Source organism: Oreochromis niloticus, linkage group LG7, assembly GCF_001858045.2.
Source record: "Oreochromis niloticus isolate F11D_XX linkage group LG7, O_niloticus_UMD_NMBU, whole genome shotgun sequence".
Lineage (NCBI taxonomy): Eukaryota > Metazoa > Chordata > Actinopteri > Cichliformes > Cichlidae > Oreochromis > Oreochromis niloticus.
The window spans coordinates 30,538,255-30,555,469 of record NC_031972.2 but is presented as its reverse complement, the minus strand read 5'-3'; the positions used below and the strand labels follow the sequence as shown (position 1 = coordinate 30,555,469).

At 39.7% G+C, this 17,215-nt stretch overlaps 1 protein-coding gene across 6 annotated transcripts in view; it reads left to right on the top strand.

Moving 5' to 3' along the window:
• Positions 1-17,215, top strand: part of whrna (whirlin a) — a 186,401-nt gene that overhangs the window by 146,490 nt on the left and 22,696 nt on the right. For all 6 annotated transcript variants that reach the window (XR_002059577.2, XM_019354423.2, XM_019354421.2 and 3 more), the window contains exons 6-7: positions 13,230-13,442; positions 16,963-17,184. Coding sequence is in view for 5 of the 6 variants with exons in the window: in XM_019354423.2 (XP_019209968.1) it covers positions 13,230-13,442; positions 16,963-17,184 (435 nt within the window). In the remaining variant the exon portion in view is untranslated. The remainder of the gene's footprint in view (positions 1-13,229; positions 13,443-16,962; positions 17,185-17,215) is intronic.

The following is a 17,215-nucleotide window of genomic DNA, read 5'->3' as shown; positions in this document are numbered from 1 at the left end:
ATGGAGCCTTTGATTTTCATCAGAACCACAGCAGGGCAGTAGGCACAAGTAATAAAATCAGACCGTATTCAGCTCATTTGACAAAGACAATTAATATTAACAATGCTGCTACACCCCTGGACTTCAGAAAGAGCAACAATTCAGAATTTTGCCTTTTAAAGAGATATTTATAATCTGGCTGCAAAGGGCACGTTCTCCACAGAAGGACTTTAAAGTGCTATTTTAATGACAGCTTAGTGGGGCACATATAATTCACACATAGTGCAGTATTAGAGACAGCACAGTTTTGGTTCTTGTCTGCAGGGAGTTATTACATTGTCCTAGCGACGGAACCAGTGAGGGCTTGCTCTGTCAGACTCTGCTTGTGCATAGAAGTGTTTGTAGCTTAAATTTGTAGCTTAAATTAGAAATTAGATTAGAAAAGGTGGATGTATCATCTGTGAAATGTAAAGCCAGTGCATAAGTTCCTTAAACCTGCATCATCCAAGCCAACCAACATTATTTACTTATGGAAAAAGCAATTTTGCAACATAATATTTACTATAGTCATACTTAACTAACAATTACCAGTTTTAAGAAATCTAAAAAATGATATGTATGATAAAAACGATATATATCTTATAAGACATGCAATACAGCTTAACCAACGCACATCATGCTTTTTTTATGTTTATTTTTTATGTGGTTAAAAATATATCTCCAGTCACCTTAAGGAGATGATATGTATTGATCAGTAGAAAATGTAGAAGTACTTTCCATATCCCAAATGTATACGCAGCCGATTAAACAGAAAAAAGCAAAGAGTTCAATAAATCAAAATCTATTATTGTACAATAAGTAGCGTCAGTCAAGAATAAATGCAGGTTTTCTGTGTATGTTCCTGTGGCAGATGTTAAACAGATGTTAGAGAAAGTGTTCCGCTGCATGTCCAGTAAGTGGATGTGTTTATTAACCACAGCCACAGTCATTTGGATGACCTCAGTGTCACCTGATGGAGAAATCCAAACAGCAAAAGCAATGATTCTGCGAGTAATACAGACCTATACCAACAATTATCAGTTCAATATTCAGACCACAAGAACATTTATTCACAGTAACATGTTTGGGATTGCACCACTTTTCAGTCACACGTGGTCCAGTCCCTTCACATTTCCTCTTGCCGCTCAGATTGTCCGTGTGAATGTGATCTCACTGCCATGCTGCAACGGTCCATGAAGCACGTCATTCACAGTGCTCCTTCTAGGGTTTAATCAGGTCACCGAGATCTTCCATATTATTGTCCAAACACCTCACATGCCCCATAATGATCGTAGAACAGCGCTAAAACTCCATCGTTTCCTCTGTGGCCCCTCTGGCCTCGCTCTGAGGAATAGAAATGATCAGCTGGTGAAGGTTCTCAGGTGGCCAAAGTGCAAAGAAAAACCAATAGACTTGTAAAACTTGACTTTACAAGACCTGCAAAATAAAAAGTAGCCATTTCACTGTTCCTTGAATCACAAATAAGAAAAATCAACTTTGCTAGGTGATAAAGCTATCAAAATAATAAATAAATAAAAACGACAATGTGAGCTGCTACAACTCACCACAGTGCCAGGACGGGAAAACAAAACATGCATACATTTATTATGAAGACGTTTCATCCTAATGCATAGAGTGACAGCATAGTGAGCCGTGGGAGTCTCTGGGCTCTTACCGCCTCATAGCAATAAACAAGTTTATATACAGCAGCAAGCTGATGCTTAGATGTTTGTCTATTCATACATGGTAGTGAGCGCTGTCAGTATCCGGAAACCAGCAGTTTATACCGTTTCTTTATAATGTATATACTCCTCATGGTCACTGAAGCGCTTTGATACTAATACTGTCTGATACTGTTATTAAAGTGTCAGCAGTGTGATATCAATGGTCTTGTATCATGCTGTTTGAAACATGCTGTGCATCCATTTGAAAGCCTTGTCGTAGAGCCTGTCCTTGGTGAAATACATGTTGTCATGATGGTCGTGGTACCTTTTGATCCTCTAGATCAAAGAATTCTGTTCGTGTGAATTTCAATGTGCGTACCTTTACACAGCTGTGTGTGCCAGTGGATTTTTGTACTGTATATCATTTCCTTGCTTGTTTGAGTTTCGTGTTTGCTTTTCCTCCCCTGCTAGTCCCTATTTTTCACAATCGGCTTCCTAAACTTACAGATTCGTGGATGTTTTATGAAGTTATTTGCACAGTTACACAGGCAGAAGTTCAGAGTGCTCGTTCCTTCTTTAACATGGCAAAAAAAGAAAAAAATCAAACAAATAAAAAATAAACTTCCAAGTTTATTACCAAAGAGCTTGACTGGTCTACAAATAGTCTCTATAATCCTCGATGAATGTGCCATTTGTCACATAAGATTGTGAGCAAATGAAAACTACTGCATTGAAAACATTGTGGATTTGTCCCCTCTGAAGGCACGGCTGAATTTCAGCATCCCTACTGTAGATGATTCAGAAAATGTAAGTTTTATAACCACTCTTAGATCGCAACATAGATAAAATGATGAACAACCAATCAAAATCTGTAACTTGTGGCACTTGCGGCATGTCATCGTGTGGCATGTTATCTGCATTCAATCTAAATCCACAACACCATAGTTCGTATGCCTGCCTGCAGCCAGCATGGAGAAATAGTATGGGGACATACGTTTTTGCTGAAAGTAAAAAGTGGACTGGTAGTTTTATATAGCACTTTTCTATTCAATTTGAGGCCTCAAAGCATTTTCTTTTCTTTCCAACATTCATACTAGAGCTTTTTTTTTCTTGCCTAAGCACTTTTAACCTAACGTTCAGCCACTCAAAAACTCCAACAGATGCTTCAGGGGCGACTCAGGGTCAGTATCTTGCCCAAGGATACTGTGCAGGTTGGAGGAGCCATGAATCGAACTACAGACTTTACAACTTGCTCTCTCTCTTGAGCTACAGCCACCCCCAAAATAGTAGCAAAGATCCCAGTAAATGTATTTACATATTTTTACCCTGTATATGTTGTTTCTTTGAGATGTTCTGTGTTTTGCAGCTTTAGAATTGGGATGACAAATGGAGCATTATTCATCTTGCTGTGCATAATGCATTCAGTGGCTGTAAATGCTGAATTAGGTATTTTTTTTTATTCTTGGACTCTATAGCAGCAGCTTTGCATGACTGATGTTTAAAATAATCCTTATTTGGATTCATCCTTATCTAAAACAAGTCATTTCAGCTCTGTTAACTCCTTCCTTCAAAGTCAAAGTTAACTTTATTGTCCTTTGGGCCATAAAGCAAGGAGAGCATAGTAGAATGAAATTGTTTTTCTAGGAGGAAACAGACTACACATACATAACACTTCTGGGAGTGAGTATGTATAGTGTATGGTGTGTATATTTAAAGAGGGTTCAGGGCCCTGTACTACAAAGCAAGTTAGGCATACCCAGTATCGTGCTGTTATCTGTATTTACTTACCTTAACATTCGCAATCAAGATAAGCTGACAAAAGCTGATAAAAACTATAATATGAGTCAAATCTAAAAAGGTTAAACACATCATACAGACTGAAAGTAACACAGCTGTCACAGATAAATCAGCTGTGTGAGTGTGTGTGAGAGAAAAGCACCGTATAGTAGTTTAGTATTAAAGGTGCTGTATGAATCTGTGAGTGCTTCAGATGTTTTAGTCAGAAAGACTGGAAAAAGCTGTTAAATTTAAAAAGCTTAGCCTATTTTAAGCAGGCAAAAAAGCCATCAAGCTTACTGTGTACTGCAAGTAAATGGGATCATCAGTATCACAATTGTATCATTAAGGCATGAAGAAGCTGATGGATTATAATCGAGGATTTCATTTTATAAATGTTTAAAAGGCTGTTTTAGTTTTTAATTCTTTTAGCTGATGAACATGATAATTATTTCTGAGGCCTTAAAACAGCTGATCATGCTGGAACTCACAGTGCCCTGGGAAGAGCAGATCGAGGAGGCTAATGAAAGGAAACGAGGAAAGTACCCGGAACTAGTGCAGGAGTGCAGGGGAAGGGGCTGGAAGACTTTCTATGAGCCCATAGAAGTGGGTTGTAGGGGCTTTGCAGGACGATCACTCTGCAAAGTCCTAGGCCGGCTGGGCGTGGCTGGGGTAGCCAAGAAGAGGGCCATCCAGGCTGTGAGTGAAGCGGCAGAGAAAGCCACAAGGTGGCTGTGGATCAAGAGGGCTGATCCGTGGGTAGCTACTGGTACGCAAGTCGGGGCCTGATCACCCCCGGCTGGGTCGCCTGGGCGAGGGTGTATGATGTTGTGAGACCCGAAACACCTGATGACCCCAGGATACATCACTGAAGATGCGTACCAGTGCATCCAGGAGATGTGTCTTTATAGCTGTAGCCCCAGTGGTGGTTAAAGCTATGAGAGTACAACAACAGATTTCAAATGTAGGCTTAGTCTTTGTGCAAATTTGTTCTAAGCTCAGCAAGTACAAATAGATGCTCTGCTTTAGGAGCTTAGAAAACAATACAATTGTTCAAAATCTGTTTTGCCAGCAGGGTAAAAAAATTAAGCAATATAGGTGCATCCATGGCTCTACGAGACAAAGACACTAATAACAAAAACTTGAGACCCTCCTACTATCTGCACACAGAAGTATCTTCTAGGAATAGTGATGCTATTTTCCAGAGAACTGATTGGTCAGTAGGATTTCATACCTGTTAACATTCATGTTGCTTAGATAAGAAGAAACCCTGCTGCCTAGTACAGGCCTCGGGAGTCTGATTGTCTGTGGGAATAAGCTCTTACATTACATCGTATGCTGTGTTTGGTATTTTGGAGTTTTTTGACTTTTTTGTTTTGCGTGCCTCTTCGCTGCTTTGTATGGTTTGTGGTCTGTTTTGTTGTTGTTCTTTTTCCTGTGGATGTCCCCAGCCACACCTGGGGCCCCACTCGCAATGTTCAGGTATCCACATACTTTCTGGGTTTTCACACAATATATTTTGTTCTGTATCACTTTAAAGTTGCTTTAATATAAAAGCACAGCCTTCCACAGAATCACTAGAAATCCCGAAGCTGGCTGTAAGAACACCAGGTGCTTTCTGTAGGCACACAGGTAGAGAAAATAAAGCAGTGTTAGAAATAAAACCAAATGCATGAGTACAGAATAACCTAAAAACAGCTAATGTACATTATATCCGAAGAAAAGTGAAGGCTCTGTATTCAAATATGTTGCACATGTATGAGAGAGAGTGTATGTCTGTGTGTTTGTGTGTGTGAGGGAGAGACACACACAAAGACAAAGAGGGGGTGCGTGGGGACGCATTAAGAGGGTAAGATGTATAGCAGCAGGGCTTTAGGGCTCAGCAGAACGGAGGAAGGTGATAATTCACAGCTCTGCAGCTCCTCCACATGAGCTACGCAGCCACTGTCAGAGTCGACCCCTGCTGCTAACCTCACACTGTGGCAACACATCCTCGGCATAAATATTAATCTCTCTCAAAGTGATCTGCTGCTGATTTTGCTGCTTAAACAAGCAAAGGGGTTTCTGTTTATCCTATAATTTCCTGTATCCTCCTCTCATCACATCCTCGGGGTGGTGCCTGTAGAGTCAGTTTATCCCAGCGGTCACATCAGCTGTCCTACACGGCCCTTTCCTCACTCCCTTCATCCTGTAATTGCAGCCCAAAGGCCAAACCAGACCGATAAGCAAATTAATTAAGAATAGGTCACACAGCAATACTCAATCATTAATTCTGCTCTGACCCCATTTGGGCTCTGATCTAAAGCAAGTCAATGTTGTTTGAGAGACAACAAAATGCATTACAGCAAATAACCAGCGCCAGTCCATGACTGATAGTGTTCTACTGTGTGTTTTTCTATCCAGGTATGCTTTTACTGCATTGGCAGTGTGTTTGGGGCCATTGTCATGCGCAAACATGAAACTGTTGGCAATCAGATGTGCACTATGTGGTATTGGATGGTGGATCAAGATCTGGTGGTACTTTTCGGCCTTCATAATTCCATCAATTTTGACAAGATCCCCACACCACTGGCTGAAATGACAAACCATAATCAAGCCTCCACCATGTTTTACAGATGGCTGTAGACACACACTGTTTACCTCTCTCTTGATCCTCTCTGTACATACTGACGATGGTTTGAACCAAAATTTTAAAATTCGGATTTATCACCCCATCTGACCTGTTGGCACTGATTCTCATCCAGTTCTTGTGTAATTCGGCATACCTCAGACTTTTTTGTTTCTCTTTCACTTCCTTAAGTGTGTTTCTTAACAGCCACACTTCCACTGAGACCTTTTACTGATCACGCTTCAGTGAACAGTAGATGCATTAGCTGAAGGGCCAGATGCATCTCTCAGATCTGGAGCTGGATTATTTTTCTATTTCTATGACATGACTTTCAGATACTGTTCTTCTGCTATAGATAGTTCTTTTGTACTCCACTTGTCCAGTTTCCTCAAATAACAGCATAGCCTACATTTTCAGCTAATAGCTGTTTAGAAATCACCTAGCTGGTACAAAAATACCATTTTATGCCTGGCAATCTTTGTTATCTTTGGCATTTTTCATAGGTTTAACTGAAGGAATGGGACCTGCTGGTAACAAAAAAATCTAATTCAAAATTTTAAGGACTACTTTAAAAATTGCAAGAAAGTCTGATTCCTTAAAAAGCAAAATATACAGAAAAAAGCGGGAGAAATCTGAAAGGCAAATTAGAAATTTGGATGGCATACCTTTGCTCAGTGTCAAAGGAGTTTGCAAAGAAAAGCATCTGGACTTCTTTAAGTTGCTTGAAGACGTTTCACCTCTCATCCGAGAAGGGGGATACTCCCACTGGGTTTAAATCTGGGACTCTCGGCCATTTGACCTTAGAACTGAAGAAGCTTCTCGGATGAGAGGTGAAACGTCTTCAAGCAACTTAAAGAAGTCCAGACGCTTTTCTTTGCAAACTCCTTTGACTACGATGACCTGGATGACTGAGAACCTTCACAGACTTTGCTCAGTGTGTTGCAAGTACAACAGATCAGATTATAGTGTGGAATGATGACCATCAGCCTGTGTAAAGATAAATAGGTACAGAAACAGTACAAACACAAAGCAGATAAATCTGAAACAATGACTGATGGTAAATACACATTGCAGTGGTTCTTATGTAAATGTTACCAATACACACACATTTAAACTCTGTCCAGCTGTAAACTGGAACTATCACAGTGATTGTGCTTGATCGGGCACAGACTTTAAGAGGGTGTGATTTCCAAACCAATGGATCCTGTCTGTCAGCGCGCTGGTCTCCACTGAAGCTCGCCAATGCATCTGAGTTAGCAATCTAAAGATTGCAGCTGATATATGTCTGCTTACAGTTCATCATGAATATATTGACAGCAAGTCTAATGAAATGTAAAATCTCTGATAGGAGATGTGGGTTTGCTTGCACACCATCTGGATAAGCTTTACAACAAGATGTGGTCTGACTTAAAAACAGACATTTTTTGTATTTTCAGTGGGATTTGGCAAAATCCGAAGGACTTGTATTCATTTTATTATTTCACGTCAGCTTTTTAGAACATAAGTGCTACACTGTTATAAGGGAAACCTTTTTTTCCTTGAGTGCAACTGTGCAACTTTATGGCACACCCATACAGGTGCCTTGCAAATATCAAGTTAGGAAAACAGTCCAGTTTTCAGTATTGCTAGGTATTAATTTCCTTTCAATTCTTAACTATCTCTTACCTATCTATCTACTTTAGCACTACCTCTACATTAAATCCATGTAAGCGATCAACAAATCAGCAGTTTGTGCATATTTTTTATTAAATAGTTTCACTCAAACGTCAATCAAATAAGATTACTTGAATATGAATGCAAAATCAAGTCTGCCAATAATAATTTCAGCTGTACAGAAATATTTGTTTCTGTCTATGAGTCAGATGTATAATAGATGTGAGCATTTGTAGGCAGCAGACATGCATTGCGAGGGGAGGTAATCAAAAAGGGCTGTGTGTTTTATAACCACATATTGTAAATTAGCCAGTCTTCTAAGAGTGTCAAACACTCCTGATCTGTCGCAGATTGATTTCTTTACTAATTTTTATTTTCCAGTACATGGAAGATTTTCCCAAAGATGAAAAGTTAAAGTTTTTCTCATTCATATTTATTTAGGAACCGTTGGGTTGAAAGAAACCTTTGCAGTAATAAGTGACCACACCTGTCCCATTAATGAAGTTGATTTGCAGTCCACAGGTGAAATAAGATGACGGTCGATTTCACATCTTGGATGTGTGCAGAATAAAAACAGCTCACGAGTCCACCAATTAAAACCGCTTGTTTATGGCTTCTTCTGTCGGTGATGGAGCATTATAGACTGATGTTCGAACGGATATTCAAACACAATCACCCTGCGAATGTAGGTCCATAATGCCTCTTTAAAGTTAACATATTCAAGTTCTGACAGATGGAAGCCAATGATGGAGTTGAAAAGCTGTTGTATTCTGTTTTTCTGAGGTTCTAATATTTCAACACACCAGAAGAAACCTTGTCAGGTTTTAATACCAAGCTCTGCCCTCCAAGGTCAGGCCCCATCTGTACCATCATTATTTGCAGTCAACTGTTACAGCTACAGCATGGTAATCTTCCCTCTAGCCTTTCTCCAGTTGTTTTCCTCGACTTGTTATAAAGGTGCTTGAACCTGTGTGAGGAAAAATGGTACTGAACTGTCCACAAACAGAGTTCAGGAATGTGAGAAACTGGAAATCTGCACTTTTAGTGAGAATTGAACTTGTTTTCGTGATAAAAAGAGCTGTACATATGCAGCCTGTAAATGTTCTTGTCAGCTTTACACTGTTCTCAAAAGTCGAGAAGAAAAACATGAATTAATTTCATTGGTCACTAATGTATAGCTTTGTTTTCACTGAATCTGCATCCTCATTAAAGTTAGAACTCAAGACAGTGTGGATGGACAAATTCATTGTCAAGTTAATATCACAGGGTTAATCTTAGTCACAGCTGTCAAAATAAGTAGTTTTATTTTGACACCACAAGATCCACTTTCTTGGTTTTTGTTATGTCCACGTCTACAGGATTTTTTGTTTGCTTGTTTGTTTGTTTTCTGACACACATTCAGCCTGTGGGGTGGCTACATGCTACTGCTCCACATATGTCTTACCTTATTTGACAGAAATCTCCACATTCTTGTTGTTTCTGACCATTTGGTGCTTGAGTAAGTGAAAGCTGCTGTAACAAAATTAACTAAAAACACAATCATATTACAATGCTGTTGATTTTCTTTGACTACGTAATCTCTTTGTTGGGGTTGGGAGTGTGGCACAGCTATACAGAACAAGCCCTCATTCATTATAATATCTGGTCATGTAAGAACAGATGTTTACAGATTTCAATCCATTTCTAACTATTTTCCCACCATACTTACTCTGGTCTGACTCATTTAGTGAGTGTGTAAAATGTACAGCTTTTCCCAGTGATTTGGTTTCTTGTAACACAGAGAAATCTCCCAGATGAGCAAAAATGTGTCACTACAAACCACATGAGAACAATCAGTCCACTTATTGAGAGCTACAATAATAAATACATGGAGAAGGTGCTGTGTTTTTGACTGAAGAATTTACATTGATTTTTTGGCTACCATCTACAGCGGTCAGCATGTCTGTCGCGCTCTTCCACATCCTAGAATGAAAACATATACATGGCTATGTTTCACTCAGACCCGGAACAAGGTTAGATCCCGTTCTCACCACATGAGAACCACTCTGAAATTCTTTTGAAACTGGACGGAGACCACCTCTGTCATGGTGTGCTGTGTGGCAGGATGTTGGACTCAAAACGCAGGACTCATAAACAGAGGAGTAAACTCAAAACGGCAGTGTTAATGCTGGAAAACTTCACATCCAAACACAAAGCAAAACTAGAAACTAGACCAGGAATTGACTTGAAACACAGAGGGAAGATACACATAGTATAGTGAGAGTATGACGCAACAACAGACAGAGGAAAACACAGGACTTAAATATACAAGGGAGTAATGAGGGAATGGGAAACAGGAGGGAAACACAGCTGGGATTAATTAGACATAACGAGACAAGGGGAAGCAAAACTAGACACACTGACACACCACACGAGACTATCAAAGTAAAACAGGAAACATGACACATACGCAAAGACACAGACTCAGAGACACGGGCTTCACACTGAGACATGACTGAGTCGGAGACAGAGGGAACATAGAGACAAGGGTGACTGTACATGGGGCGTGGGACCAGGACAGGTATAGAGAAAACATGGGGACAGAGACTAAACACAGGCTAAGAAGAATACACAGGAAGGAAGAACTAAGATCACTGAGCATAAACGAAAGATAACCAAAAACAGGAATAACAATCATTAAAGAATATTAACCCAATAACTGAAACACAAATGTGACAACCTCCTCCACAGGGTTTTAGTCTCAGTGTAGCTGTTTTGGCCCGTTTAGATTTTTTTTCTAAACTAGTCATAACCATAGCCACTCCCACTTTTAACCACATACACAGTCTGAGTGATAATTTTAAGATATAAAAAAATATGTATCTGGGGTGTGTATAAAAAATAGGTATGATTTCCAGGAAATGAAAAATTAACTCATTCTCAGCCTCCTCTGGTTGCAAAAAGAAATCGAGTTGTAGAGAAATTGTGGGGCTAATGGTCTTAATCACTAGTGCCTCATCTTATTTACATGATCCTCATAAATAAAGGACAGTTTTAGAGTAAAACAGAAGAGTAAAACAAGATATTCTTCAGGGCGGGACCACCTTTTAATTGGCAAGTCGCTGAAATATGAGGGTCCCTTGGTTTCTCAGTCAGATTCATCCTTTCCACGCCACATTTGATTTCAAAAGACTAAGCTAGCAACAGTTACATTTCTTGAAACAGGATTTCATTAACCAGTGGCTCGTGTCATGATGACTACCTTCATCTCTGATATACAGTCTGTGTAGTTTTCAGCAATTATGTCTGGGGATGAACCTTACACGTAGCTTATAAATCAGTAGTGTATTTCACACATTCTTTGGAATTTTTAGTTGTTATTTTAATGCTTAAATTATTATTTTTAATTATGTTCTTCTATCAGATAATAAATATACACCGATACCAGTTTGTCTGCGACTGGTCAGTTTAAGCCGATGGATGTATTGGTTCAGCTCTAGAAAACAGCATATTACCACTTTTAAAGAAAACTGTAAAAATTATTTTTTATAGCTGTGATTGTTCTACTGCTTAAGATAAGATAAGATGGCCTTTATTAGTCCCACAGGTGGGAAATTTGTTTTGTTACAGCAAAAGTGCAAAGTTATGTAGCAGAAATTAGAAAACACTGGAATGCAATAAAATACAATAAAATAAATTAAAATACTATATACAATAGAATAAAATAGAATAGAATAATATATACAATAGAATAAAATAGAAATACAAATACTATATACAACTGAGTAGGAAAATAATACAACTGAGTAGGAAAAATTCCCCACCCAGAATTCAGACTGGTACAGAACAGAGTGTGACAACCATGTGGAGCCATCATACACATTTTGCTCATTGTTTTCAGCATCTACCTGTCTACTAGATGTAGTGGAATAATACTCTGCTGTACACTACATTATTGTGACCCTGGCACGAGCAGAGACTGACTCAACGAGACGCATCTTCTCATATCTTTTGCCTCTCAAGTTTTCCTCCTTTTTTTAAAACAGAGTCAAGCTCTGGCAAAGATAAGGTTTGTGACATTTAAATGGGCAAGTTTTTGAACTGACTTTATCTGATTTGCTCTTTATCGACTGGATGTCTGCTGTGGTCCTAGCTGTTGCTGTCTGTCACTCTGATAAAATTGCCAATCCGTTTATCTGGCATTTAACAAACCCTGCCAATGAATGACCTCAGAGATGGACCAGGTCCAGTGAACAGGCTGGCCTTTTCCGGATATCCATTAACTGTAAAACCACAGCTTTACAGTAAAAGCGGCCTCTCTCCATCCTCGCATTTTCCAGCAGAAGTTATTAGCACGAGTCTGCAGGTGTTCCACTCCAGTAGAGTGATGACCGATTTCATTAGTTCCCTCAAGTGCCAATCTGCCCTCTAATATGACAGCAAGAGGCAGACTAACATGCCTTCTGTGGCCTCTTCAGTTCAATCCACTGTGCCCTTGAGGTAAATAACTGGGACATAGACGCTTTAGAGAAATTCTCGCGGTAAGCATCGCAGCGATTAAGATTCGGGTGTGGTAGCGCCACAGTTCACCTTGGGCGTTAAACAGTTGTTGGCTCTGCTCAGATTGGGACACTGCAACAGCTACAGCTGATGATACACACAGTCAAGTGCTGAAAAGAGTTGAGGATGAGGTGACGGCAGAGAATAGGAAGGGAGGAGGGGAAGGCGGCGCCGAGCCTGTTTCTTTCTCCTGTTTCTGTCTGTACAAACACAGGCAGACACGGACCCTGAAGCTGTGACTTTGAAGTTGTGTCTTTGATTAAGGAGTTAATTAAAGAAAAGCTGCATGCAGGCTAGCAGATAACCGAAAAAAGAAAGGGAAGAGGCAGTGAGAGAAAAGGAGCAGAAGAAGTGATATTGGCAGTTTATAAGTTGCCAAAGTGCCAGAGAGTTTTTATGATTGACAGAAAAACCAGCTGGCGCTACAGAGATGGATATAAAGGCTGTAAACGCCACCCACATGTGTGAACAGCACAGTATCTGTCCTCCTGCAAGCTGTGGTGCTGGCACCACAAAGCGCTAATGATAATAGATGGTAGTAGGACAGCTGGAAAAGGGAAGTAGAGTGATAATTTGTATGTGGAATTAAGAGCCTGATGGATAGTTTGGTGTGTATGGGAGTGACATCTTATGTCTGCCTCGATCTGTTTCCTGCCACTCGAACACGCCTCCTACTTCTGTAACATCTACTTCTTTCTGGTTTTCTTTCTTCATCTCATCCCATGTTCTCCTCCTCCTCCATCGGGCATGACCTCGTCTTTCACTAAAACATCTCTTAATTGTGTTAAACTGCCTCCACCACCACTCGTCTCCCTGACCTGTTCTTCACCCCTTCAATTCAGCTTGCTTCTTCACTCCATCACCCAAATAAATAAACAAGACATCGAAATCAATTTTAAAAATAAAATAATACAAGTCCTGATTGCCTTTGTCAATCATTTGTCTCTTTTCTTTTCTTTTCTTTCATCTAGTCTGGGTTTTATAAGGGTGTGGCAGGCTCACAGGTAACCCTGTCCAGTCTGGTGAATCAATCCCGTGCCATGCTGGAGGAGCAGGCACGCCACCTGCTGACAGAGGCGGAGCGACAGACCATGGTCTACTATGTGGAGGAGTACCGGGACGGACACATAGGAGTGGAGCAGCTGGTCATGGCGCTGTTTGAGCTGCTGAACACGCACGCAAAGGTAATCTATGAGGAGGCTTGTGTCAGTCTGACAAAGTAAAGAGAAAGATCAAAAGAGAATACATTTTCTGCCTGTGTTCTCCTGTAAAGTCTCTGTGTGGGATTGAAGTTTTCTTAGCTCTTCTGAGATTTATGCTTGTTTTGATTTGCCTTCCTCCCCCAGCTCTTAAAAGTGTCGTGATTTTCTCATAGTCTGCAGAAGTTCACCTTATAAAAAAAACTACGATAAATCAAAGACATTTTATTTCCAATTTCTTAAGTACACTGCAGTATCATGGGCCGACAGAAAGCCTGTGCAAATGGCATTAATGTATTTAGAGATACTGTACCAACTTAGTTTTTGCAGCAAGTACAACAAGAAAGCAATTTTACTTAAAAATAATTTAGAAAACGAGATTTTATTCAACTTTAATGAGCCAGAGTGACCACAAAATAAAGCTTATGTATGAATAAAGAAACTCCATCTTAGTTCACTTAGTTTTCTCAGTATAATGTGTAAAGTGTACCAAAAAAACCCCCACAAATGAACAAAAAACACAATTTAGAATCATTTCAAAAACCAGCCTGTGTCGGTTGTTTTTCACAGGGAAAGCTAACACTGAAAAATCCCTCACTTCATTTTCATGCAGGAAATGTTTTAACATAATTCTCTGTATCTGACACAGTTTTTCACATGAAGCCCAAATACCTCATGCACTCCGTACTTTCCATTTAATTGGACAATGTACCCAGGACTAGGCTGGATAGTGCTCCAGCTTCACCATGGTTACTGCACCTGATCTGATGCCATTGTAGACAGTCTGTGTTGTCGACTGACTGCACATATGGAGTGACTCATTCCCAGCTCTTTTGTCCACTCTGCTATCCTTAGGCATTGGATCTATTTTTATCAGAGCAGCTGATGCAGCTCACTTAAGAGCGTAGATTAATGCCATTCATTATTAGCAATTAACCTAAAACTCAGTGGCGCATTTTATTTGTTTCTGACATTGTTTAAACAAACCAAATTATGTTTGTGGTTAGAGAGAAAGAAGCAGGAGATAAAGGGAGGGAATAAGGGAAGGAGACCACCTGTCTGATTGTGTTTGGCATTTCTCTGCTCTTTGCAATGACTTACTGCACCTTAACAAAGTCATATTCACAACACAGTTGTTCTCATTTACATATTTTCCAGTTCAGACAGTAAAATGGGAATGCAATTTGCTCATAAATACTCTGTTGACCAGCAGTCATTACCAATCTGCTCAGCTGCAAATTTAATTATTTTATATTCATTGCATCACCAGGAAAAAAGTAAACACAATTACAGGTTAATGACAGGAGCGTTGCTGCTAGATCAGCTAAAGTAGAAAGAAAATATGGTCTGCTGTTATATGGTTACATCTGTAAAGTTATGATGATACACAGTTTAATTGTATTTTGGTTCTCTACATCAAAATAATGTATTATTCAAATAGTTCAGTCTAGGGCTAGTTACAGTGTCAGATTTTTACTACACAGTTATACAACGAGTGGGTTATCAAGGATAACGTACTTGTTACTGTCTAGGAGCAAAATATCAGGAAAAATCTTTGGATTTGTTTATTGTGTGTTCTGTCCCTTTTCTGTGTAACTGTGTAACTATAACCACAGAAAAAGAACCGCTATGGCATGACTTACAATATTATCATGTATAATTTATATGTATTGCACAGTTCTGTGCAAAAAGTCTTGAGCTGTCCCTTGCTTTTTATATTTTGCTTTCAAGAAATCAAATTTTCCTTCTAATTTTTAAAGTGGTCTTTCAGTGTAAACTGCTTTTTCACTCATTGTCAGTCCCATCTTTTTACCTGAGCCTTTTATTTGTGGGGGGTTTTTGTTTGTTTGTTTTTAGTTAAGCCACGTACACTGGCCTGTTCACAGATGAAAAATGCACCTAAGTAAAGAGATTAATTAGTGTTTTGTCTTCAAATAACAGACAATTACCAAAGAACCGATTTTAAATTGTATCTTTCAATTTTTGCTATCAGCCTGTCACAAAAATCAAATAATTTGAGAGTGACCTCATCAAGAAGCCATTCTTAAGGAAGGGAAACAGGAGGAAAATGTGAGGTATGTCAAATTACAAAAAAACTGGACTAAAAATTAGCAGCAGCAGGAATAATGGATCCAAATTTGAAATATTTGGCTCAAATTGTCATCAATAAGTGCATAAGAGGTCGGGAGAGAGGTGCAACAGTGAGTGTCTGCTGACGAGAGGCCTGGAGAACTATTCCTGAAAATTACTAAAAGAATTTACAAGAAAGCTTGCCTAAGAGATTCAGACTGTGTGGAGGAATAAAGTTGGTCATATAAAATATTGACTTTCAGCCTCATTAGATTTGTATGAACCCTTTTTCCATGTGTTCTTGCATATCTAAATAAATTGGTGGTTCTCCCTGAGAGTGGTATTTAATGGGGAATTGGTTGAGAAATATCAGTACATCAAAACCTACAGATTCATGCTCATTCTATCCATGCTTTCATTTTATCTCACCAGAACTATTGTAGCTCAGTCTTCACCTGCTTCAGTAAAGCCTCCCTGGATCAAACGCAGCTGCAAAGCTCCTTACCAGATCCTCGACGCACTCTCACATCACACCTGTGCCAGTCTCATTGTACTTGCTCCCATTATTCAGAATTCTTTCAAGCTTCTAGAGTTCACCTTTAAGTCTCTGAATGGTGAAGCACATCAGCAAACGTTTGCACCCATATATGACTCTCAAGCGGGACTCTCAAGTCATCTAATGAGGGCTCTCTATCCATCCCTAAATCTGGACTAAAGTGTCATGGCCCCCACTCTTTGGAACAATCTCCCTCCAATCTACAATCTGTAAAATCAGTGGATTTGTTCTGGATTTGGATATTATTTTCTTTTAGTTTTTTGTCTTTATTTTATCTCTGAAATCCTGGTAGTTTTGTTTTAGGTAGGGGGATTCTGTTGGGTTTTTTGGGGGGAGGGGTGTTTGTTTTGTGGCTGGTTGGTTTGTTGGTTGGTTTTAAGTAACTTATGATTTGTATCTTAAAGAGCCCTATATAAATAAATTCACTTACTTGAACTTGTAAACAAGTCCACACCCCCAGTAATATTTGGTTAATTGTTCCTCAACAAGTTGCATCCAACCCCATGTTTAACAGTATAGGTTTAAAAGCCTCACCTTTTCTTCTCTAAACATGTTTCTTGTCACTGTGGCCAAAAACCTCAACCTTTGTCTTATCTGACTACAAAAATTTTTCCCAAAAGGGACTTGGCTTGTCCATATGGACAGCTGCAAATTTCAGTTAAGCTTGAAGGTGTTGATTGTGGAGCAGGGCCTTCTTTCTCAGTTGACCTCTTGTTAGTCCGTGGTGATGTAAAACTAACTTCACTGTGAACAGTGACACTGTTTCCAGGTCATAGCATTACCATTAGAAAAAAAAAAGGATTTACTCTGTCGCCCAACAGAGTCTGTTAAATCACGCCGTCTTCTTGTTTCTCTTTCTCTGTACTTTCCCCCCCTCAGTTCTCCTTGCTGTCCGAAGTACGAGGCCTGGTTGCGCCACAGGACCTGGAGCGTTTTGATGGGCTGGTCCTTCGACGGGAAATTCAGGCCCTTAAAGCTCGACAGGGGGCAGCTGGCGCCTCAGCCCTGCAGCCAGACTCCCTGTCCATGGTGTCATATCCAGACACTCTGACATCATCTTCAGCCAGCTTCATGACCAACACCACCCTCAGCTCTGCACGGGTAAGTAGTGCTTACGAGTGGAATGATTATG